Source organism: Staurois parvus, unplaced genomic scaffold, assembly GCF_062004578.1.
Source record: "Staurois parvus isolate SC_StPar_1 unplaced genomic scaffold, SC_StPar_1.0 ptg000441l, whole genome shotgun sequence".
Lineage (NCBI taxonomy): Eukaryota > Metazoa > Chordata > Amphibia > Anura > Ranidae > Staurois > Staurois parvus.
The window spans coordinates 1,391,082-1,417,679 of record NW_028318237.1 but is presented as its reverse complement, the minus strand read 5'-3'; the positions used below and the strand labels follow the sequence as shown (position 1 = coordinate 1,417,679).

The 26,598-nt window shown below is 44.2% G+C and overlaps 2 protein-coding genes across 7 annotated transcripts in view; both read left to right on the top strand.

Moving 5' to 3' along the window:
- DNAJC6 (DnaJ heat shock protein family (Hsp40) member C6) overlaps positions 1 to 16,027 on the top strand; it is a 139,168-nt gene extending 123,141 nt beyond the window's left edge. For all 6 annotated transcript variants that reach the window (XM_089687958.1, XM_089687959.1, XM_089687956.1 and 3 more), the window contains 3 exons: positions 1,096 to 1,244; positions 6,743 to 6,919; positions 12,854 to 16,027. In XM_089687958.1, coding sequence (XP_089544084.1) covers positions 1,096 to 1,244; positions 6,743 to 6,919; positions 12,854 to 12,955 — 428 coding nt within the window. In that variant the 3' untranslated portion in view covers positions 12,956 to 16,027. The remainder of the gene's footprint in view (positions 1 to 1,095; positions 1,245 to 6,742; positions 6,920 to 12,853) is intronic.
- Positions 16,028 to 25,701: 9,674 nt separating this feature from the next.
- Positions 25,702 to 26,598, top strand: part of LEPROT (leptin receptor overlapping transcript) — a 30,608-nt gene continuing 29,711 nt past the window's right edge. Inside the window, exon 1 of the mRNA XM_089687953.1 lies at positions 25,702 to 25,807. Within this exon, the coding sequence (XP_089544079.1) occupies positions 25,792 to 25,807 (16 nt within the window). The 5' untranslated portion in view covers positions 25,702 to 25,791. The remainder of the gene's footprint in view (positions 25,808 to 26,598) is intronic.

Sequence of the window (26,598 nt, the reverse complement as noted above, 5' to 3'; positions counted from 1 at the left end):
CAGGGAGATGGGATGTCTTTATTCTCCTATCACTCTCTCCATATTCTCTATCAGCTCACACAAACACCCAAGCGAAATATAGTGCAGTATTTTATTAGACGTGTGATTAAAAACAAGTAAAATTAATGTTCTTATTTAGAGGTGCCAATACCTGGCACTGTAACAACCCGCCTGTGTTTTTAGTAAGAGCACTGCTGCTCCACCCTGGAGGCGGCGTGCACTCCAAATACCAGAAGTGACTACAAGAAGTCCTGCCTCTACGCGTTTCGTCAGTGTGACATCATCAGGAAGCATCCTGAAAATACCTTGATGGGTCTGCGTCAGTCTGGAGGAGTGGGCGTTTCTAGGCAGGCTGTATTTATTTATTTCAGGTACTTATATAGCACCGTCAATTTACACAGCACTTACACAGTACATTCACATCAGTCCCTAACCCTCAAGGGGCGTACAATCTAAGGTCCCTAACTCACATTCGTACATATACATACCGGGGCCAATTAACCTTCCAGCATGTCTTTGGAGTCAGGGAGGAAACTGGACTACCCAGAGGAAACCCACGCAGGCACAGGGAGAACTTGCAAACTCCAGGCGGAAGTGCTAACCATTTAGCCACTGTGCTGCCCCATACATGCCCAAAGTAACACCAACATGTGATGCTGATGATTAAAGGAACTGAATGAAAGGGGCAGCCCGGGGACAGCCAGGCTGGGGATGAACAAGCTAGATAATGCCAGGCATCCTTTAACCTATGCCTGACTTGCTGAAGCTTCTAATGCACATTGAGAGAAGCTCACAGTGTGCAGTGAAATCAGAGTCAGCCATTTCAGTCCCGGAGAGGAGCCGCTACAACTGTGCCAGACTGAAGGTAAGGATGAAGGTCGACTTTATTTCTTCCAACTATATCAAAAGCCAAAAAGATATTTGGATGCTGTTAGGTTTTCGCTGATACATAAAATTTTTATAGATAAAAATCTCATACCATTTCCGAGCTGCATTTTTTTTTTTTTTAGGATCAATAGAATAGTTATCTATCTATTGAAATGAAAGAGAGATTTTTCGAACATTTGGTAAAAATGATCGTTTTATTGCTTGCAGAACCCAAACAAAAGACGTCAGCGGATAATTTTGAAGACTTGCTCTCCAGCCAGGGATTTAACGCTCACAAGGAGAGGAAGGGACCCAAAACGATTGCAGAAATGAGGAAAGAAGAAATGTCGAAAGAGATGGACCCTGAGAAACTGAAGGTGAGCTAATACACATTCCACATTTCATTGGGAGATTTAGATGGAGCCAGCAATGTCTGAAAAAGTCTGAACTCATATCTTGAATACCTGCTATGCTGATAATACATGGTTGGAAAATAGTTAGAAAAAGCGCTCAATGCGCTTGACCGTTCGACTTTTGAAATGTTAGTCGGCTAATTTTGATTATTGAAATGCAAAGATTTATGGCAAAAAAACCCATCATTTTGGATCTTCTTGAGCCAAAATGATCGATTTTCTAAACAGTAGTGGAATAGATTGAAAACAGATCGAAAAAAAATCTACAGCGCATGCGTGTGTTAAAATGTAACCCCTGGGAGCAGGGCCATGGATAAGGGGGTACCCCCAGGCCAGCAGGGGGGCCCAGGCAGCTGTGTGAATCAGTTGTGGGCAGGGAGGGTGAGTGGCACGGCAGGGGAGGAGGGGGCAATTACGGGAATGCATCCCCTGTATGTCTCTCTGTGTAGCAGCTAAAAGCTGGCTTCTTCTTCTCTCCCCCCTCTGTTGGCTTTCAGCTGCTGCAGAGAGAGACATACAGGGGATCAGTTCCAGTAATTTACCAGCCCCTTCCTTTTCTGAATGAACACAATGAGTGATCGGTACAGGGCCGTAGACATGAGCAGCTCGTCAGCCGTGACCGACCCTACCTCGAGCCTGCAGTTGATCCTCACTTATTCAGCACCCAGAGGAGGGAATCCCTGTAACCAAACAGAGTACCCATACACCCTAAAGGAGACCTCTGGATCAGCAGATTTAACTTAATCCCAAGATATACGGCTGTGCTGATCCATACCTAGAAGGAAGTTGTCACGTACCTGATGGGAGACTGATTTGACGAGGTTGGCCTCACTTGCGTCACTATCCCTGACCCCGCTGAGGTTGGAACAGAGGGAGTCTAGGGACCAGGGGGACAAGAGCGACAGTGGTTGTTGTTTGCAGCTCTTGCAGATGATGACCTTGGAAGGCTGATGATCCTCTGATTTGGACACCGTAATAATAGACAGAGCAGGTTCTGTGGATTGCCAGACGTGCAGCAGAGCAAGGTAGGTAGCAAGGACAAGAGACTGGAGCAGGGTCATAGGATAGCCAGGGTCATCAACAGTCGGGCAGCGCAGTACAGAATCAAAAGGAAAAGCCAAAGTCAGGAGCAGAGCCGAAGTCAGGAACCAGTAGCAGGAGAGTAATCGAAGTCGGGTCAGGAACAAGCCAGGTTGGTAACGGAGGAATCATACAGGAACAAGCAGGACACAGGGGAGCTGAAGACCAGTCAGCACTGAACCTGAGCAGAGGCACTCCTTAAATGGGCTGTCTGGCACCAATCTTCGCCATGCGTGTGTGCGATCGCGCTTTCCTGCGCGCATGCGCACAACTGGCAATTCTGCGGGAATTCCTATGCGCATGCGCGTTCCCGATCGCGATTCTTCTTGCCGGAAATCCCTTACAGAAGTTCACCAGATGTCTGAAATACCCCGCTTCCCTAAGTGGTTCGTGGTGGATATATTTATATGTGCATATTCTATGCGCTTCTGGTGAGTGCGCAATTTTATCATTACTTCCAATTACAAGCATTTGAATTCTGCTACAGTTGGGATCATTTATCATCTCATGAACATTTTATGTACTTTTATTGTCATTTTATTGTAATTTTATCAGCGCTGCGCTTCATTTATACTGTGTTCATAACTGAAGCATAGTAACTGTGTTTTTTTGTGGGGATGGAAGGGGGGCCTGTTATGGTGGCTTCATGGGGCCTGTAGTTTGGGGGGCCCTGTCAGGTTGGCTGTAAGGGGCCCTGTGGTTTCTAACAGTTGCCCTGCCTGGGAGTACAAGCAACAAAAAAGAAAGATCTTTCTTTTACGTACAGTTGGCGAGTGGGAGGATTCAGAAAGATTAAAAAGTCTTGATATTTCCACCAGTTGACGAAAAATGTATCATTTATGTTGTTAATGATTGATAATATGCCGACAGTTGGGGAAAATATTTTGATACAATGATGGTGTTATTGCATGCATGTTCAATAGATCTTCATATTTCCGACTGTTTTTTTTTTTCCGAACAATTTTTTTAACCGTGTATGACCAGCATTACAGGACAGCAGCTCAATCAATAAGATTTCACTGACAGCTTTGGAGCCCGTGCCTTTAAAGTGACCCTGTTGCCTTTTATGGGCTTGTTCATACATGTGGCCATACCGCTGCCCCTATGAAGGGCATTTGACAGGTAGGGCATAGGCAGGGGCGGACTGAAAACTCGTGGGGCCCCCGGGCAATAGGGGATCATGGGGCCCCTGTGTCCATGCCCAAACTCAAAAAAGCCTATGAAAATGGTACCAGGGGCATCTCATGGGGCCCCCTACTGACCCTGGGCCCTCAGGCAGTGCCTGAGTTTCCAAATGGTCAGTCCGCCCCTGGACGGAGGCGATATGTCACCTCCCCTCCACCTGCTTTAACCTTCAAAAAGGTGACCTAACCTTGACACAGCTGAAAGAACATTGGTGGGGCCACCCCATTGACTTTAATGGACATTTAACTTTTGTTGCGGCTGCAACATTTTTGTATTTGGGTGGGCAGTCAGGCAGTAAAATTGCAGCTAAGTGAGCCCTTAAGAAAAAAAAAGACCTATATCTCCACCTGTTCCTGGAATCTTTGCCCTTTTGCAGACTAAGGCTTTGTTCACGCGAGGTTGGTAAGATAAGACAGAGGAGCCAGGGCTGCTGTTAGAAACCACAGGGGCCCCCTTACAGCCTGAAGGGGCCCTCCCCCCAAAAAATACACAGTTTACTATGCTTCAGTTTACTATGCTACTATGTTTACTATGCTTCAATTGTGAATAAACACAGCAAGTAATCAGTACCAATCATTCATTATGTTCATTCACGAAAGGAAAGGGCTGGTAAATGTGACATATTTGCCGGACTCTTACCCAACTCTCCACCCTGAAGGATCCTATTGTGTGCTGACAGCTGCCAGTGGGAAAGAGGGGAGGAAAGCCAGCAGGACTGTGGGGATGGGGGCACACAGGGGGACCTGAGCAGCCGGGGGGAAATGTATGGTGCACAGGGAGAGTGATGGGTGCTGCAGGAGGACAGTTACTGTAACCGATCCCCTGTATGGCTCTCTGCAACAGCTGAAAGCCAGTGTGAGGGAGGGGAGAAGAAGCCAGCTTTCAGCTGCTGCAGAGAGCCATGCAGGGGATCGGTTCCAGTAAATGCCCCCCCACTGTGCTAATCACCCTTCCTGCCCACATCTGAATCACCCAGCTGCCTGGGCCCCCCTGCTGACCTGGGCCCTGTGCAGGACTGGTGGTACCCCTATATCAACGGCCCTGGATGGAGCCACAGTTTTAACATCCCCAAAGGCCTGTGGTCAGGTATTACTCCCACTGGATGTGACCAATGCAAGTCTAAAGGGCTGCACCACAACCTTGCAACCACATGCAGTGCACACAATTGTGGCACGGTGGTGCACCACTCACACGGTTAAATCAGTCTCCTCCTGTCAAATGCCCTCTGCAAAGTGATCCACCATGGATTGCTTTTCAAAGGCATGGCAATAATATTGATTGGTTTGTGTGAAAGTGTCTACTATCTACGGTATATATACTGGAATTTTTACTTTTTTTAATACTAGTAATGGCGGTGATCTGCGACTTATAGCGGGACTGTGCAGAAAGCAATCTGACACTAAGTGATGCTTTGTGGGCACTGACTGACACTGACATCGCCAGTGACACTAATACAATGATCAGTGATAAAAATAAACGCTGTCCCTGTATTAATGAAACTGGCTGGGAAGGGGTTAACATCTAGGGCGATCAAGGGGTTAACTATGTGCCTAGAAAATGTCAATGTGTTGACTGTTCTGTTTTACTAAGGGACGTGCCAGTTTTTATTCCCTGATTTGCAAGGAGACAAAAACCAGCACATCGCCGCTGTCAGGAGAGAGTTCTGTGTTGTTTACCAGCACAGAGCTCTCTCCTGTCGCTCGCTCCGCCCATCGCCGTGTTCCAGCCATAAATCATTATCCAGGGTCTGGTGATCGGCCCCTACCCAGAAATGCAAAATCACGTATATATACAGTACGTGATTCTGCGCAGCCAGCCTGCACTGTAGCAGTAAATCTACAGTGCTCGGTCGGCAATAAGAAAAGGTCTGACCCTGAAACGCGTTGGATATCTTATCTTTATGCTTTTCAAAATAATAAACATTTTATAAATACTAGAAGTTTTTGAGGCCTTTCTTACCGGCATCATCAGATTACCAAAAAAGGCAAAATCTTGAAAAAGCTGTTCTCTATATATAAAGTGAAACAGCTGGAGGAATTTGTTTGGGGGATAAGGCCCCATGTACACGGGACACTTCTGAACAATGGAAATTCACTGCTGGAAAACGTAGGTTAAAAAACGTCTGTTTAGCCGCGTTTGCATACCGCGTTTAGAAGCGTTTTTTTAAAGGTAAGCACAGGAGAACCTCCCAAATGCCCAGAATGCACTGAAAAGTGGTAAATTATTAACTATTTCAGACTCTTTCAGAGAAATACAGAGAGTAGAAGCAGAGACAGCAGTATGTGTTTCCAAGGGTGGGAAAGATGTCTGGTGGAGGGAGTCATTAAGGCCACCTGGCAGGGGGTCTTCATGAGGAATTTGAGTTGTGAATGGTCATTAACATATCTTTTGTTTCCAAGGGTGGGAGAGGTCTGAGGTGTGAATGGTTATTAACATATCTTTTGTTTCTAAGGGTGGGAGAGGTCTGAGGTGTGAATGGTCATTAACATAGCTTTTGTTTCCAAGGGTGGGAGAGGTCTGATGTGTGAATGGACATTAACATATATTTTGTTTCCAAGGGTGGGAGAGGTCTGAGGTGTGAATGGTCATTAACATATCTTTTGTTTCCAAGGGTGGGAGAGGTCTGAGGTGTGAATGGTTATTAACATATCTTTTGTTTCTAAGGGTGGGAGAGGTCTGAGGTGTGAATGGTCATTAACATATCTTTTGTTTCCAAGGGTGGGAGAGGTCTGAGGTGTGAATCAGTCATTACAATGTGTGACAAGCTTGGTAGGAACATCCTGTGTTCAGTGTTTTGTCCATCTGAGTACCTTGAAAATGCTTTGCATGCATTTTTCCTGATGAAAAAAGGCTCTGGACAGCATCGGGATCTGGAAGAGTTAAAAAAAATTTTCAAACACAAATACTTATAAACACGATTTTCCGCGTTTACAAGCATTTTGCATTTGAAATGCTGATAAAATCTACTGCTGAATGCAAGTTTTCTGCATTCAAAAAAACGACTGTAAACTCAACTGCCTGTAAACGATTGTAAATGAAGATGTGTACATGGACACATAGGAAAACATTAGGAAGAGTTCAGGGGCTGCTGAAAAAACGCTGAACAGCTCCTAAACGTGAGTTTACCGACTGCAGTGTACATGAGCCCGACCATCGGATAGTCATGTGTTGATGGATCTACTCCTTTCTCCTAATAGATCTTGGATTGGATTGAAGGCAAAGAGCGGAACATCCGAGCCCTGCTCTCCACAATGCACACCGTGCTCTGGGAAGGGGAGACGAAGTGGAAGCCGATCAGCATGGCCGATTTGGTGACACCGGAACAAGTGAAGAAAGTGTACCGGAAAGCTGTGCTGGTGGTTCACCCTGACAAAGTAAAGTCATGTGATTGAACCCACACCTGTGCATGCAGATTAGTGTGACTGTGTCTGTGAAGTACAAGTACTGATTGGTGATCAGTACATTTTTCTGATGAGTAGAAATGAGTGGAGTGATTTCAGGAAAAATTTATTTCACCGCAATATCATTAATTGCGCTGTTGTAATACTTTTCACAAACCAGAAGCTCTGTGTTGCTCATTAGGCTGTTTATGTAAAATTAGCTTTAAAAAAAACCAAACAAATCTGTGTTTTTTTGGGGGGAAGGGGGTCGAAGTGTTACTAAACCCACAACAGTACAATCAGTCTGTAGATGCCGTAAAGCATGCTTGTTATACTCACTGTGGAATCTAAGGGGTTAATCCTCTGCATTGTGTAAAAAGGCTGTTTGATCCTAACTTCTCTGATCCTCCCCTTCTTCCAGTGTCCCCCTCTTATCTACTGATAAGACGTATTGTGTGGAGACACTGTCTTCTCTGATCCTCCCCTTCTTCTACAGTCCCCAATCCATCTATAGAGCACTCTGCACATGCTCAGTTTGGTGTGTATTGCTAAAGCGGTGTTTTTTTTTTTCTTGGGAGAGTGCATGTGATCAGCACAGGGCCAATCAACTCTGTCCAGACAGGGTCAGGAGTTATGTACCCACATAAGACAGTCAGAGGAGAATGAAAACGCCTCCTACAAGATCAACCAGTGCTCTGCTGGACACTGATAGAATTCATAAGACTGCTATATACTGCTGCTGAGAAAAGGTATTTAGCAGTTTATATTTACTAAAGTAATTGCATTTCCATGTTCTGTGTACTGTGGGAGACCAGATATCGTGAATGCAGGGTCCTGGGAGACCGGATATAGTGAATGCAGGGTCCGGGGAGACCAGATATAGTGAATGCAGGGTCCTGGGAGACCGGATATAGTGAATGCAGGGTCCGGGGAGACCAGATATAGTGAATGCAGGGTCCGGGGAGACCAGATATAGTGAATGCAGGGTGCGAGGAGACCAGATATAGTGAATGCAGGGTCCGGGGAGACCAGATATAGTGAATGCAGGGTCCGGGGAGACCGGATATAGTGAATGCAGGGTCCGGGGAGACCAGATATAGTGAATGCAGGGTCCGGGGAGACCGGATATAGTGAATGCAGGGTCCGAGGAGACCAGATATAGTGAATGCAGGGTTCTTGGAGACCAGATATAGTGAATGCAGGGTCCTGGGAGAGCGGATATAGTGAATGCAGGGTCCGGGGAGACCGGATATAGTGAATGCAGGGTCCGGGGAGACCGGATATAGTGAATGCAGGGTCCGGGGAGACCAGATATAGTGAATGCAGGGTCCGGGGAGACCGGATATAGTGAATGCAGGGTCTGGGGAGACCGGATATAGTGAATGCAGGGTCTGGGGAGACCGGATATAGTGAATGCAGGGTCCGGGGAGACCAGATATAGTGAATGCAGGGTCCGGGGAGACCGGATATAGTGAATGCAGGGTCCGAGGAGACCAGATATAGTGAATGCAGGGTTCTTGGAGACCAGATATAGTGAATGCAGGGTCCTGGGAGAGCGGATATAGTGAATGCAGGGTCCGGGGAGACCGGATATAGTGAATGCAGGGTCCGGGGAGACCGGATATAGTGAATGCAGGGTCCGGGGAGACCGGATATAGTGAATGCAGGGTCCGGGGAGACCGGATATAGTGAATGCAGGGTCCGGGGAGACCAGATATAGTGAACGCAGGGTCCGGGGAGACCAGATATAGTGAACGCAGGGTCCGGGGAGACCGGATATAGTGAACGCAGGGTCCGGGGAGACCGGATATAGTGAATGCAGGGTCTGTGGAGACCAGATATAGTGAATGCAGGGTCCGGGGAGACCAGATATAGTGAATGCAGGGTTCTGGGAGACCAGATTTAGTGAATGCAGGGTTCTGGGAGACCAGATATAGTGAACACAGGGTTCTGGGAGACCAGATATAGTGAATGCAGGGTCCAGGAGAAAAAAAAACAACCTCTCTGCACATGCTCAGTTTGGTGTGTATTGCTAGAGTGACTCCACACGATATATGTCTTATCAGGAGATAAAAGGGAGACACTGGAAGAAGGGGATGATCAGAGAAATCAGGATCAAACATCCCTTTTACACAGTGCAGAGGATTTATCCCTTAGGTTTCACAGTGAGTATAACAAGCATGCTTTCCTGCATCTACAGACTGATTGTACTGTTCTGGATTTAGTAACACTTTAACTTTAATTGATGAGCTAAAAAGGCTTTTGAAGCCTTGCCTATAAAGAATTTTAGGTACCATAGTTTTTTGCAATATCACGGGCGAATGCAATTTTAAAACTTGACATGTTTGGTATCTACAGTGAGGAACAGAAGTATTTGAACATCCTGCGATTTTGCAAGTTCTCCCACTTAGAAATCATGGAGGGGTCTGAAGTTCAGATTGTAGGGGCATTCCCACTCTGAGAGACAGAATTAAAATAAATTTTTAGGAAATCGCATTGTATGATTTGTAAAGAATGTATTTGTCTTGCAATGCTGAACAGAAGTATTTGAACCCCTGAGAAAATCAGTGTTAATATTTGTACAGAAGCCTTTGTTTGCAATTACAGAGGTCAGACGTTTCCTGTAGTTCTTGACCAGGTTTGCACTGCAACAGGGATTTTGGCCGACTCCTCCACACAGATCTCCTCTAGATCTGTCAGGTTTCGGGGCTCTCGCTGAGCAACACGGAGTTTTAGCTCCCTCCACAGATGTTCTATTGGATTTGGGTCTGGAGACTGGCTAGGCCACTCCAGAACCTTGATATGCTTCTTACGGAGCCACTCCTTGGTTCTCCTGGCTGTGTGCTTCGGGTCGTTGTCATGTTGGAAGACCCAGCCACGACCCATCTTCAATGCTCTGACTGAGGGAAGGAGGTTGTTGCTCAAAATCTCACAATAAATGGCCCCATTCATCCTCTCCTTAATACAGTGCAGTCGTCCTGTCCCCTTCGCAGAAAAGCACCCCCAAAGCATGATGTTACCACCCCCATGCTTCACAGTAGGGATGGTGTTCTTGGGATGCAACTCATCCTTCTTTTTCCTCCAAACACGACGAGTGAAGTTTAGACCAAAAAGTTCTACTTTGGTCTCATCTGACCACATGACTTTCTCCCATGCCTCCTCTGGATCATCCAGATGGTCATTGGCAAACTTCAGACGGGCCTGGACATGTGATGACTTGAGCAGGGGAACCTTCCGTGCAATGCATGATTTGAAACCATGACGGCGTAGTGTTCTACCGACAGTGACCTTTGAAACTGTGGTCCCAGCTCTCTTCATGTCATTGACCAGCTCCTCCCTTGTAGTTCTGGGCTGATTCCTCACCTTTCTTATCATCGGTGATACCCCACGAGGTGAGATCTTGCATGGAGCCCCAGTCCGAGGGAGACTGACAGTCGTCTTTAGCCTCTTCCATTTTCTAACAATTGCTGCAACAGTTGATCTATTTTCACCAAGCTGCTTGGCAATTGGCCCATAGCCCTTTCCAGCCTTGTGGAGGTCCACAATTTTGTCTCTGGTGTCTTTTGACAGCTCTTTGGTCTTGCCCATGGTAGTAGTTGGCGTCTGACTGACTGTGGGGTGGACAGGTGTCTTTAAAGACCTCAGACAGGTGCTACTAAGTTAGATTAATGAATAGAGTGGAGGTGGATTTTTTAAAGGCGCAGTAACAGATCTTTGAAAGCCAGAATTCTTGCTGTTTCTTAGGTGTTCAAATACTTATGTTCAGCAGTGCAAGACAAATCAATTCTTTAAAAATCATACAATGTGATTTCCTGTTTTTTTTTAATTCTGTCTCTCAGAGTGGGAATGCATCTAGAATGTGAATTTCAGACCCCTCCATGATTTCTAAGTGGAAGAACTTGCAAAATCGCAGGGGGTTCAAATACTTCTGTTCCTCACTGTAGTTACTCTACACAACCCATTATTTTATATTTGACCAAATCACTGGGTATTGTATTGTGTTTGTTTGCACTAAAATACATTCTATTGGGTTTTTTTTCCCCTGAGAATGTATTTAAAAAACAGTTGTGCAAATATTGTGCAACATAAAATAAAGTGCAACTACCATCTTTTTGTTTTTCTACAGGGCCTCTATTGCAGAAAATATATAATGTTCTGGGGGTTGTAACAATTTTTTTGCCAAAAATGCTAATTTTTAACATGAAGAAAAAATTATAAAAAATGCTTTACAACAGGGGCATCAAATTCAATTCAATCGCGGGCCGCATCAGCATTATGGTTGCCCTCAAAGTGCCGGCTGTACCTGTAAGACTAGATGTCCAGAGCACCCCCTTATATCGCAGGTCAAGAGCCCATCCCCCCACCACCATCAGGATTATAGAGTTCTCCACCCTCCCTTACATCACAGGATTATTATTATTATTATACAGGATTTATATAGCGCCAACAGTTTGCTCAGCGCTTTACAATATAACGGGAGACAATACAGTAACAATACAAGAGGGATTTGAGGGCCCTGATCCTTGGAGCTTACAATCTAGGAGGGAGGGGTGAATGGTACAATAGGTAATAACTGTGGGGGATGGAGTGGTTGGAAGAGTAGAAGATTCCAGTATTAGCAGAGGGCGGCATAGGCTTCCCAGAAGAGATAGGTTTTCAGTGATCGCCTAAAAGTAATTGGAGTAGGCGATAGTCTGATAGATTGGGGTAGGGAGTTCCAGAGGATGGGTGATGCCCTGGAGAAGTCTTGGAGACGAGCATCGGAGGGGGAGATAAGGGAGCTAGAGAGTAGGAGGTTTTGCGAGGAGCGGAGAGGACAGTTTGGGTGATATTTAGAGATAAGATCGCGATGTAAATTGGGGCAGTGTTGTGGATGGCATTATAGGTCATTGTTAGTGTTTTTATTAGTTGGGCAACTGGGAGACAGTGGAGGGATTGGCAGAGAGGGGTGGAGGACACTGATTGGAGGCCAGTGGAGGGATTGGCAGAGAGGGGTGGAGGACACTGAGTGGAGGCCAGTGGAGGGATTGGCAGAGAGGGGTGGAGGCCAGTGGAGGGATTGGCAGAGAGGGGTGGAGGACACTGATTGGAGGCCAGTGGAGGGATTGGCAGAGAGGGGTGGAGGACACTGAGTGGAGGCCAGTGGAGGGATTGGCAGAGAGGGGTGGAGGACACTGAGTGGAGGCCAGTAGAGGGATTGGCAGAGAGGGGTGGCAGACACTGAGTGGAGGCCAGTGGAGGGATTGGCAGAGAGGGGTGGCAGATACAGAGGGGTTAGTAAGGTGGATGAGTCTGGCAGCAGCGTTCATGATAGAGTGAAGAGGGGATAGCCTGCGATGAGGTCGGCCAATGAGGAGGGAGTTACAATAGTCAAGGCGAGATATATCAAGGGAGTGAAGAAGTTGCTTAGTGGTTTCCGTGGTTAGGAACGGGCGTATCTTGGAGATGTTGCGGAGGTGAAGTCACACTCCTTTACATTGTGCTGCTGCCAGAAAGAAGCTTGGTCTAGAGCAGGGGTGGGCAACTGCGGCCCTCCAGCTGCTGTTGTACTACATGTCCCATGAAGCACTGCAAGACTGACAGTCAAAATCATCACTCCCAGAGGCATAAGAATGGTGGGACTTGTAGTTCCGCAACAGTTGGAGGGCAAGAGTTGCCCACCCCTGGTCTAGAGGATAACCAGGGATCAGAAAATGCAGGGTCTGGAGGAGGACCAGAGGAGGGCTGGAGCAGGATCTGGCATAGGACCTCTGTCGTCCTCTCACTCCTGACGGCTCAGACAAGGTGGGGGGCAGAGATGGGCGGGGTGCATGCAATAGCCCACGGGCTTTGTGTTTGACACGTGCTCTGGTGGGGAAGTGGTACGGTACTATCTATTTCTGTAAGGTGAGATGATTTAATAATAACGTCGATTTGTTTCTATTACAGGCCACAGGACAGCCATATGAGCAATATGCAAAGATGATTTTTATGGAGCTAAACGACGCCTGGTCAGAATTTGATAACCAAGGACAGAAACCATTATATTAACCATCAATCTGCGAATCCCTCCCGTAGCTTCCGTCTAGTATAAGATCCATCCATGAACATTCAGATATCTTCTTGGGGTTTTTTTTTTCTCTCTTTCTAGACTCCTGAGTATGGTCTTAATTCAGAGATGTGACTTTGCATTTTGCACTCTTCTCGTAGCAGTAATGATGGTCGTCTTCTATCCCTCCCTGTATTGTTTTTTATTTATATATTTATTTATTTATAACATGGGTTTTAAATTCAAGTCCTGGAGTTAAAATGTTAAACCTAAAAGGCAACTCCGCTCAGAGGTCATATTTCATATTTTTTTTTTTTTTTCTGGTGGACAGCTGTGGGTTTGGATCAGATGCCGGCTTGTTCTCTCTATTAGGGGACTGTCCCGATAGCAGTTGGTGTCTTTGCCTTTTACACAAGTCCATGACAAAAGTGTCAGTATGAAAAAGAGAGGAAGGCGCCTCTAAGAAGAGCTGCCTCAGTGTTACTGCTCCCATCCATCCATCCATCCATCCCTGATATCCATCTGGCACCTTTATCCTACAACTACAGAAGTTTATTTATTTTTATTATGTATTTCAGGTACTTATATAGCGTTGTCCATTTACGCAACGCATCAGTCCCTAACCCTCAAGGGGCGTACAATCTAAGGTCCCTAACTCACATTCATACATACTCATACTAGGGACAATTTAGACAGGAGCCAACTAACCTACCAGCATGTCTTTGGAGTGTGGGAGGAAACCAGAGTACCCAGAGGAAACCCACACAGGCACAGGGAGAACATGCAAACTCCAGGCAGGAGGTGCCGTGGCTGGGAATTGAACCAACAACCCCAGTACTGCCAGGTAGAAGTGCTAACCATTTAGCCACTGTGCTGCCCACCATTTAGCCACCTTGCTACATGACCATTTGAATCCCTTATGATGGTGTCAGAGGTTGGGCTCTAACAAGCGCGCCTTATATAATATACATTTTCTAAAAGTGTCAGTATGGTCTCCACTGTTTCCGATTATTCTCAATTTGTAGAAACGTCACCAGAGGCGCCGTGACACCATCATAAGGGATTGAAATGGTCACGTAAGTCTGACTCAAAGTAGATCTAAACCCAAATGCCTAAATGTTATATAAACTTTAAAGCTGAACTTCGACATAACCAAATATTGTCTAAATCCATTCATCATTTGTATTCTGGAATCTTGGTGTACTTTTTCCAGATCTGTGCAGTAATCCAGAGTGAGACTTTCCCTCTGTGCAGAGCTCCCTGTAATAAAGACCAGTCACTGCTGCTCTCTCTCCTTGTGCAGGGTGACTGGTCTTGTCTCCACCCCCTCCTGTAGTTTTCTACAGGTGGCCTGTAGTGGGTGGGGTCTGCCGGGTCCTTCCCACAGCTCTGCTCTCTGTGCAGCACAGTAATGATTTCACAGCTACATTTACAAGGTAATAACTGGATTTTGCTTAACCCCTTCACGCTGGTGCCTCCCAGCCCTTTAAGAGTTTCAGAAGCCGGGAGGCAGGGCGGGGTTTAGGGTCATGTGACGCGCCGTCACGGCAGTCACATAATCGGGAAAGGTCACATGATCGGGAAAGGTCCCGATCGAAAGAAGAGATTGGGACCTTTCCGTGAGTACTGGGAGCGCGCAGGGCGCATGCTCTCGGCACATATGTCCTTTTTTAATAGAACGCAAATGTGCGGTCGCTCGGCGTCTAGGCCCAGACGCCGGGAGGCCGCACATTTGCGTTCGGCCGGCGTGAAGAGGTTAAGCACGTGGTGCACGCAAAGTGGATTTATATCCTTTGTGGCTATTGAGGAATACATTTCAATAAAAGTTTTTGCGTTCGGAGTTCAGCTTTAACCACCCCTTTATAATCAGGCCAGTATTCAAGACTGTGATTATTTTGACAATTACTATTGTTATGCAGCACTGTATGTAGATGCATATAATATTTATATAATTTGTGGGAGATACAATTTCTTTTCGTGGGATTTATTAACCGCTGTTTGGTCTTTTTTTATTTTTCAGTAAATAATAAAATTAAACATTGAAAAAAAATTAAATTCTGCTAAAATAAAAATGCCAGAACAGTACAAAAATTCCCCAAACGTCCCCTTTTTTTGGAACACAGGAACCCCAAGGTGATCTCAATTTTTATCACAATGTCATATTGGGAGACTGCGGTTCTGTCCGTGCAGTTGAGTGTCCCAATAGACAACAATGGGACACCGACACGGGGATGCACGCAGCGCCTGTGAATCCCCATATCAGTAAAAGATGGCCCAGCATGGGTCACACAGCTAATCGATGTGTGTGATTGGGGCCTTAGGGTTTAGATTTCTTGTTACTGGTGGGTATTTCTTACCACTAATTTCCCTGAAGGATATAAGAGGCCAGCACATGACTCAAATGACTAGTAATCACAAAAAAAAAAAAGAAATGTCATCTTTGAGTGGACTTGGCCTTTAAATACAACCTAAAACAATGGGATCTATAAATGAAAAAAAATTGTGATCAAGCATTTGCACAGGCATTATAAATAATCCCCATAATGTGTCTAATATGGTTTGCGACCATCAGCTCCATCTAGTGGCCATGATTGAGGTATTTTAGGAAAATACAGCATCACAGCCACTAGATGGAGCTGATCATCATAGTAAATAAACATATTAGACACAACCCACATGGAAGAAATATATTTTTTAATTTTGGCCATAATATATATATATATATATATATATATATATATATATATATATATATACAGTTGCAAGAAAAAGTATGTGAACCCCTTGGGATTACGGGAAGTTTTGCATGAATTGGGCATAAAATGTGCTCTGAACATCACCTAAGTCACAACAATAGAACACAGTCTGTTAAACATAAACAAACAGCTCTGGGAGAAGTCATTAAGCTAGGGCCTCACATACTTTTTCCTCCCTGCACTGTGAATGTTTACATGTTATGTGCAATTAAACCATGGCAACATCTAATGTTTGTGTAGTATTATGTTCAGCAGACTGTGTTCTTCTATTGTTGTGACTTAGATGACGTTCAGAGCACATTTTATGCCCAATTCATGCAAAACTCCACGTAATCCCAAGGGGATTGTAACTGTGTATATGTATATATATATGTATGTATGTGTGTGTGTGTATGTATATATATATACACACACACACACTGCATGTTGAAATGCATTTTTATTACAAAATATATGAAAATTATTTTTAAAAATACATTTCAAATATACTGTATGTCTTTAAAAATGCAAATTTACATATATTTGTAAATGCATTCCAAAAATGTAGAACTATATGTTAAAATTACTTTTTTATATGTTAAAAAAAATCTGAAGAATATATTTAAAAAAATATATATATTTAAATATATTCTTCAGATTTTTTTTTGAACATATATGTAAAAATATATGTTAAAATTATTTTTTATATGTTCAAAAAAAAATCTGAAGAATATATTTAAAAAAATATATATATTTAAATATATTCTTCAGATTTTTTTTTTGAACATATATGTAAAAATATATGTTAAAATTATTTTTTATATTTGTAAATGCATTAAAAAAATGTACATTTGTATTTTTAAAAACATACAGTATATTTGAATGAAATGTATTTTTAAAAATAATTTTCATATATTTTGTAATAAAAATGTGTTTCAACATGCAGTGTGTGTGCGTGTGTGTATGTATATATGTATGTGTGTGTGTGTGTGTGTGTGTGTGTGTGTGTGTATATATATATGTGTGTGTGTGTGTGTGTGTGTGTGTATATATATATATATATATATATATATATATATATATATATGTATGTGTGTGTGTTTATTGAAATATATTTTGAAATATATTAAATATGGTCAAAATTGTTGCATTTCAAATATATGGCAATATATTTGGGAAGAATATTGTTTTGCAAATATATTTCTCTTCCATATGGGACTATAGGGATGTTTTGGGACGGTTGTGTAAGTGGTTGAAGCAAAGCATTCACACAGCAATTTTATTTCAATAAAGAGACCCCTATCTTGTAACGATTGTACGTTCCTCCTTTTTTCCTTTGTTCTCTTTCGCCAGACCATATTATCTGACCCATAGTGAGACAGCATGCTCTGTTATACAATACCCTATATTGATTTTCCATTTTAAAAGCTGTAAAACTGTGTAGTAAGGAGACAGGCCCCAGACAGCCTTCTAGTCAGTGATCCAAGATCTCCTTCCTGACTGGCAAAGTGATCGGTTTCCAGAAAATCCACATTCCACCCACCTCTGCCATGCCCCCCCTCCCCTGATGCTGCATCGTCTATCTGAGCCATCGGGAACACCCTTTACTTCTGGATATGGGGATCATGTGACCTTCCTTCCAGGGCGCAGTGCTCAGGCTTAATCAGCCAATCACTGGGCCTGAACACGGGGGGAGGAGAACAGGTAATATCCTTTTTGCAGGCTGAAAAACCAATATGGAGTTTGGACCCATGGCTTTGATAGACTTTCACATTCGGGAACACTCTCGGACAGAATCCTAACTTCTAAGCATGTGCATGCTTCCATTTCCAAGGTACTTTGTTTACAAACACAGCAAAACTCTGGGTTCACGTTTGAGTTCTCATGTAACGCAACGCCTAGGCGCATGACCTCCACTGAGCGGGAGAATCGGCTCTTTTGGTAGAGGTCATGTGACCAAATGCCTAGGCTGTGGCTCACATGACTGCAACAGAAGGGTGACCAGAGAAGCATTTTCTCCGGCGAAAGTATTTTAGATTTTCTATTATTTATTTATCCAGAAAACTGTTTAATGTTTGAGTATAAGTCCAATAAATCAATTTAGAGCAGGAAAATAAAATTAGGTCTTTTTATTATTACCAACACCAATATTTTGTTATTGCACATCATTTAAATGAGCCCCATTTCACGCTAATTAGGAAAGCAAAACAAGACCATTTTTCGGGACATTTATGTACAAATTTGCGTCCCAAAGACAATCATTCGGTTCATGTTTTTGAAATGTTTTCTGTTTATCGTTTGTGTTTTGTTTTTATTTCTATGTACAGTACCCCTTTAAAGGGTCTATTTATAAAATAATTCATACACCCATCAAGAACAATCCTTGTATGATCATTTCCTATGATTGTCAGCTCCATCTAGTGCCCATAATGGGGTATATTCCCGATTGAGGTATTTCAGAAAAATACTGCATTATGGCCACTAGATGGGGCCAGTAAATAAACGTAATAGTCACAAATATGGGGATTATTCGTGACAGCTGTGCGAATGTCTCAGTTTTTTTTTTATAAACAGACCCCCGAAATGTCGATTGTTGAGTTGGGTTTATATTCTATTTAATATTTAGATAACTGTAAAACCTTTAAAGAGATGGCGGGTATTTTTTAATTTTTAATATGCAACCCCCCCTCCCCAAACAACATAACATACAAGATACAAAACGATACAAACGTTCTGATAAAAGCAAACAAAGAGGTCATCCAACGGCAAATGAGCATTGAACAAAAACATTGCTTGTCATATTTACTTGGAATGTGAATACTTATTCTGTGATTTGTTAAGTTTCTCATTTTCTGTTTGTAGATATTTCTTGTGTGTTCTGGACCTATATAATAAAACGAGAACCATCCATGTGTTGTATCCTTTTCTCCACGTAGGCTCTTCGCCGTGGTTCCATGGCTTTAGCATTGTGTCCTAAAGTTTTCAAATCGAACTCTGAATAAAATGATCGTTTCATCATCCCGCAGAAAGTAACAATGTAACTGTTTAATATTTTTAAGGAGAAAATTATTTTCATGCTTGTTTGTGGTTTGAAGCAATTAAACATGCGTTTCTTTTCTTACTGAGCCTCCTTATGCATTTTTATGCCACACGTTCGGTAAGTATGGCATTCTTATGGTTTGCCTTTCCTGGTGCTCTCTGGATTCTGACTACAGGGAGGACTAAGAAGGAATGGAGAACTCGGCTGCATTCCAAATTAGGTTAGTTAGTGGCGTCCCGAGGCAGGTGCGGGGCGTGTGCGCTGCACCGGGTGACACCTATTGCATGGCGTCCCTAGAGTTGGTGTCAGCCGGTGCGATAACACTTGGTGACACCCACTCCAACGATCCCCGCAGAATGGTTCGGATCTGCGAATTTAGCATAATGGATCGGAGTCCGATCCATTATGCTCTCCAATACACAGATCCGATCCATCCTGCGGGGATCGTCGGCTTGATTTACAACTTACCTTTTCGTGGAGCGGGTCCAGTGTCACCGCATATAGGTTGCATGACGACGATCCCCGCAGGATGGATGGGATCTGCGGATTGAACATAATGGATCTGAGTTCGATCCATTATGCTCAATCCACAGATCTGATCCATTCAGCGGGGATTGTCAGAGGGGTGACACCAAGTGTTACCGCATTGGGTGACACCAACCCTAGGGACGCCCCTGCATGACACACTCCATGGTGATTGGATGAAGGGGCCTTCGTGGATATAAATGTTGGGAATCCATCCCGTGGGGATCGTCGGCATGCAACCTATACGGGGTGACACTGGACCCGCTCCACGAAAAGGTAAGTTTCAAAGCAAGCCGACAATCTCCGCAGGATGGATCAGATCTGTGGATTGAGCATAATGGATCGGACTTCGATCCATTATCCTCCCCAATCTGCAGATCCGATCCATCCTGCGGGGATCGTCAGCTTGCAACCTATACGGGGTTAACTGATCTCTCCAGGAAAAGGTAAGTTTTAAAGCAAGACGACAATCCCCGCAGGATGGATTGCATCTGTGGATTGAGCATAATTGATCGGAGTCAGAACCATTATGCTCCCCAACTGCAGATCTGATCCATCTTGCAGGGATCGTCGGCTTGCTTTAAAACTTACCTTTTTGTGGAGGGATCAGTTAACCTCGTATAGGTTGCAAGCCGACGATCCCCGCAGGATGGATCGGATCTGCAGATTGGAGAGGATAATGGATCGGACTCCGATCCATTATGCTCAATCTGCAGATCCGATCCATCCTGCGAGGATCATTGGAGGGGGTGTTGCCAAGTGTTCCGGCACCGGGTGACACCAACCCTAGGGATGCCCCTGGTTCTGAATTTGATATTATTGTGAAAATGTAACCCCTTGCCTACCGAGTACTTTTACCCCTTCCTGCCCAGGCCACTTTTCAGCGCTCTCATACTTTGACAATTGCGCGGTCATGCAACACTGTACCCAGACTAACTTTTTATCATTTTTTGAGACAAATAGAGCTTTCTTTTGGTGTTATTTAATCACCACTGTTTTTTTTTTCTTATTTTTTTGCTAAACAAACTACAAAAGACTGAACATTTTGAAAAAAAAAAGTTTTTTCTTAGTTTCTGTTATAAAATTTTGTAAATAAGTAATTTTTCTCTTTCACTAATGTGCACTAATAATGGGCACTGATAGGTAGCACTGATGGGCTTTGACACGCATCACTGGTGGGCATTGACAGGCATCACTGATGGGCACTGATGAGGAGGCATTGATGGGCTTTGATAGGCATCACTGGTGGGCACTGATGAGGAGGCATTGATGGGCTTTACCAGGCATCACTCATAAATGGCACTGATAGGCGACACTGATTGGAACTCTTAGGTGGCACTGATAGGCAGCACTGAAAGGCAGATCTGAGGGGCATTGATATGTGGCATTGATGGGCACTGGTATGTGGCAATTATGGACACTGATAGGGCTACACTGATCATCAGGGCACTGATGATCAGTTTACATGTCTTCTCTGAGGAAAGCCGATTACCAGCTCTCTCCTCTTCACACGCGGTCAGTGTGAGGAGAGGACTGCTGATACCTGGCATTTCCTATTTACATGCAATCAGCTGTGATTGGACACAGCTGATCACGTGATAGAGCCTATATCCAGGGGCAGACTGACCATTTGGAAACTCGGGCACTGCCCGAGGGCCCGGGATCAGTAGGGGGCCCCATGAGATGCCCCTGGTACCTTTTTCATAGGCTTTTTTGAGTTTGGGCAAGGACACAGGGGCCCCATGATCCCCTCTTGCCCGGGGGCTCCATGAGTTGTCAGTCCGCCCCTGCCTACGTCATTGGCTCTTTACTGCTATCGGTGATCCGCTGTGTCCAAGGGACACAGTGCACCACCGATCACCACACCCCCCCAGGGCGCGCATGCGCAGCTACAGTGGGAGGACGTCATATGATGTACTGCCAGAACGAGAGTGTCGCCGTCTGTCATTTCTTTATAGGGCGGGCGGGAAGCGGTTACAGAAGAATTTTGGATATTGGTAGTTTTTCATAGTTACATTGGTCCAGCTGGGAAGACGGTAACTACAGTCATGGCCAAAAATCTTGTCCCCCCCGCATTTCTGTCAGATAACGCACCACTTCGCCCAGGAAATTGTTGCAATTACAAATGTTTCGGCATTCTCGTGTTTATTGCTATTGTTTGTATCGGTATGATACAAACAAGTAGAGAAACAAAAAGGCAAATCTGACACATTCCATGCAAAACCCCAAAAATAGACTGGACAAAATTCTTGGCACCCTCAATGTAATATTTGGTAGCGCACCCCTTGGAGAAAATACCTGAAATCAATGGCACATGCACAGCTCAGATTACAGCATTGGGCCAATCTGTGTGTTCCGGAATGAGTGGCTCCTGCACATGTGTAGAGGTGACGCCAACCCACGTTGGCCAATGAAGGTGCCTGAAGACCAGCACACACAAGACGACCGGCCCCAACGAGGGACCCTTGGCAAGGTGAGCATTAACCCCTTTAGTCCCATTTTAACCCCTTACCGCCCACCTAATGCATATGTGTGGCCCCAACGAGGGTGCTCGCTTGTCCCTCCCCCTTTCCTGGCCTGCCGGGCTGCATGCTCCAATAAGGGTCTGGTATGAATTTCGCGTTTCCATTGAAGTCTATAGAACCAAAAACGCAACATTTTGCGTGTAAAAATGTCCTTGACCCTTTCCAAAAAACGCACTAGGTGAAAACGCGCAGATGTGAACTTTACCCATAGGGAACCTTGTTAAATGGACTGCTGTGCGTTTCTGCAAAACGCAACAGAAAACAGTTGTGAACCTAGACAGCGGTCGGCTCTCTTGTACCAGCATCGGGAGGGGACATCTCCCTCCTGCCGCTCTCAAGCACTGATGTGAACATTGACATTGACAGCCATATAACCTACTTTCTATGTGTTTTGGATGCAGAAAAAAAAAAACTGAAACGCATGGAGTGTGAACTGGGCCTTACCCCAGGTTCACACCTAAGCATTTTACGCAGCGCTTTGCAGAAACGCACTACAGTCCATTTAACACAATTTCCTGTGGGACAGGTTCACATCTCCACGTTTTTACCTGCTGCGTTTTTTGGAAAGGGTCAGGGACTTTTTTAATCGCAAAAAATTGCATTATTGGTTCTATAGACTTCAATGGAAACGCTGCAGTAAAGCATGTAGTGCGGTTTTAGCTGAGTTTTTTTATGCATTTTGCGTTTTAATCTGCCTAGCAACAAGAAACAAAAACGCAAAAAGCACCACAAAAAGTACTGCAGAAAGGGATCAAACGTAAACTGCATAGGTGTGAACCTCGCCTTACGGTTGGTTCGCATCTGTGCGGGTGGTGCCGCTGCGTGACCCACACAAATCCGTGCAGCCGCACCACCCACACAGAGGAATGCGGGACCCACAAGCGGGTGCCATTAATTCTAATGGCACGCCGGCCGCACTGGAATTCGCAACCCTACTGGGAACTGAGGTTCCCGTGCGAGCTGCGATTTCTGAAGAAGTGCAGGGACTTCTTCCCCACGTGTCCCGGGGCTCCTTTCAAATGAATGTGCTCTCATGCCCGCGCAAATCGTGGTCCGCACGGCCACACCTGTGTGAACCTGGCCTTCAAATGTGACGTGTTTGGTATCTGTTTACTCGGCGTACCATCATCTTTTACATTTTAACCCCCCAAAAATTGGGTTATATGTTGTGTATTTTGCAATAAAATTCAAAAAAGTGTGTTTTCCCCCCAAAATTGTGTTTGAAAAACCGTGTGACATGGAAACAATGCAAAAACAATGCAAAAACCCACCAATTTATTCCCTAGGACCTCTGCTTTAAAAATAAATAAATATATATATATATATATATAGTGTGTGTGTGCGCGTGTACAGTGGGGATCAAAAGTTTGGGCACCCCAGCTAAAAATTTGTATTAATGTGCATAAAGAAGCCAAGGAAAGATGGAAAAATCTCCAAAAGGTATCAAATTACAGATTAGACATTCTTATAATATGTCAACAAAAGTTAGATTTTATTTCCATCATTTACACTTTCAAAATAACAGAAAACAAAAAAATGGCGTCTGCAAAAGTTTGGGCACCCTGCAGAATTTATAGCATGCACTGCCCCCTTTGCCAAGCTGAGACCTGCCAGTGTCATGGATTGTTCTCAATCATCGTCTGGGAAGACCAGGTGATGTCAATCTCAAAGGTTTTAAATGCCCAGCCTCATCTGACCTTGCCCCAACAATCAGCACCATGGGTTCTTCTAAGCAGTTGTCTAGAAAACTGAAACTGAAATTACAGATTAGACATTCTTATAATATGTCAACAAAAGTTAGATTTTATTTCCATCATTTACACTTTCAAAATAACAGAAAACAAAAAAATGGCGTCTGCAAAAGTTTGGGCACCCTGCAGAGTTAATATCTTGTACTGCCCCCTTTGGCAAGTATCACAGCTTGTAAATGCTTTTTGTAGCCAGCCAAGAGTCTTTCAATTCTTGTTTGAGGTATCTTTGCCCATTCTTCCTTACAAAAGTCTTCCAGTTCTTTGAGATTTCTGGGCTGTCTGTCACGCACTGCTCTTTTAAGGTCTATCCATAGATTTTCAATTATGTTGAGGTCAGGAGATTGTGAAGGCTTGGCAAAACCTTCAGTTTACGCCTCTTGATGTAATCCCCCGTGGATTTCAAGGTGTGTTTAGGATCATTGTCCATTTGTAGAAGCCATCCTCTCTTTAACTTCAGCTTTTTCACAGATGGCATCAAGTTACCATCCAAAATTTGCTGAAATTTTATTGAATCCATTTTCCCTTCTACTCGTGAGATGTTCCCTGTGCCACTGGCTGCAACACAACCCCAAAGCCTGATTGATCCAACCCCATGCTTAACAGTTGGACAGAGGTTCTTTTCATTAAATTCTGTGCCCCTTCTTCTCCATACGTACCTTTGCTCATTCCGTCCAAAAAGTTCAATTTTAACCTCATCGGTCCACAGAACTTGTTTCCAAAATGCATCAGGCTTGTCTATATGTTCATTTGCAAAGTTCAAACGATGATTTTTGGTGAGGACGTAGAAGAGGTTTTCTTCTGATGACTCTTCCATGAAGACCATATTTGTACAAGTATCTCTTTATAATGGAATAGTGTACCACAACTCCAGTGTCTGCCAGATCTTTGTGGAGGGATCGTGCAGTCAAACGTGGGTTTTGAATTGTTTTTCTCACAATCCTGCGAGCTGTTCTGTCTGATATTTTTCTTGGTCTTCCAGATCTTGCTTTAACTTCCACTGTTCCTGATGACTGCCATTTCTTAATGACATTCCGAACAGAGGATATTGACATCTGAAAACGCTTCGCTATCTTCTTATAGCCTTCTCCAGCTTTGTGAGCGTCAACTATTTTCAGTTTCAGTTTTCTAGACAACTGCTTAGAAGAACCCATGGTGCTGATTGTTGGGGCAAGGTCAGATGAGTCTGGGCATTTAAAACCTTTGAGATTGACATCACCTGGTCTTCCCAGACGATGATTGATAACAATCCATGACACTGGCAGGTCTCAGCTTGGCAAAGGGGGCAGTGCATGCTATAAATTCTGCAGGGTGCCCAAACTTTTGCAGACGCCATTTTTTGGTTTCTGTTATTTTGAAAGTGTAAATGATGGAAATAAAATCTAACTTTTGTTGACATATTATAAGAATGTCTAATCTGTAATTTGATACCTTTTGGAGATTTTTCCATCTTTCCTTGGCTTCTTTATGCACATTAATACAAATTTTTAGCTGGGGTGCCCAAACTTTCGATCCCCACTGTATATATATATATATATATATAGTGTGTGTATATATATTGTGTGTATATATCTATTAGTGTGTATATATATATATATATAGTGTGTGTATATATCTATTAGTGTGTATATATATATATAGTGTGTGTGTATGTATATATATATAGTTATATATTTGTTTGGGGGCTCTAAGACATTTTCTAGCAAAAAAAAGAAACAGATTTTAAAATGTAAACACAAAGTGCCATAAATTGCCTAGAGCTGCTGTAATACACCGACCGTGCATGTTTTATTATTCTACTTTTTATTTTGCACTTCAGTTTATGAATGGCACCCCCTGCACCCCTCACACTGGTACATTCCTCAGGTGACACACAAGTCATGAGGTAAATCCATGACACAAAACTCCAGAGCTCTTTGTCTCCCTGACACACATCGAAGCGACCAATAGAGGTAAAGTAGGGAGCCCCCTGTCCAATCAGAAAGCGTACAGCTCCAGCCACTTGACCAGTAGGCTTCCAGAGTTTGATAATCTGCCCGGCTGTCCCACAACAACATGAGGGGGAGGGCGGAGAGACTGTCTTTGCCAATCAGCTGCCGGTTTCTCTTGAGCGACGGAGCTAAGTAACCAATCTTGGCGACGAGAGGGAGTTTGTGGTCCAATCAGGGAGCCGAGGTGAGGTTTGCTGCGGAGGCGCTTCCTGTTTCCGGAGCCTGGCTGGGTGTCAGGAAGTTGGCAGTGTAAACAGAGAGAGGCGGCTGCAACATGGCAGGGATAAAAGGTAATGTGTACATTGTGTCCTCCCCGCCTCCACTCGGGGCTGCTCTCCTCCACAACAAGCTACTCTATTGTTCCACATAGGATGCTGTTGTCACCCCTTCACACAGCACAGCACTCTGGTGTTACATGCTGACACTGCCCAGGTGATGACAGGCCCACTGATCAGCTGCAAAATACAAACAAACTGCATGTTTTCAGTACCTGCAGGGCAGAAGCAGGCAAGAATCTGCTGTACACTCTTGTCCTGGATATAAGAACTTTAAATATGTTTGTTTTTTTTAAGTTTTGTATGGAGCGGGGAATCTTTTTATTTGTTAGTGACCCCCATTGGGGGAATTTACTCTCACTTCCTGCCCCTGTGACACCCCTGATATGGGGGCATCATGGCACAGACTGTTATAAAAACTTTGGGGGGTTTTTGTTTCATCTTGGATAGAGTAAGGACCCTTTCACACGGGCGTTCCGTATGTCCATTTTTCATCTGTCCGTTTATGGATGAAAAATGGACACCCGTGTATTTCTATGGAATAGCGCAGGGGTGTGAAACTGAAACTGGCAGCCCTCCAGCTGTTGTGAAACTACAAGTCCCATCATGCCTCTGCCTTTGGGAGTCATGCTTGTAACTGTCAATCTTGCAATGCCTCATGGGACTTGTAGTTTGCAAACAGCTGGAGGGCCGCCAGTTTGACACTCGTGGATGTAAATGGATGATCATCTGTTTACATCCGTTAATGTTAACATCCGTTTTTTTTCTTCCGTTTAAAAAAAATGGACCGATTGAAAAATGGATGA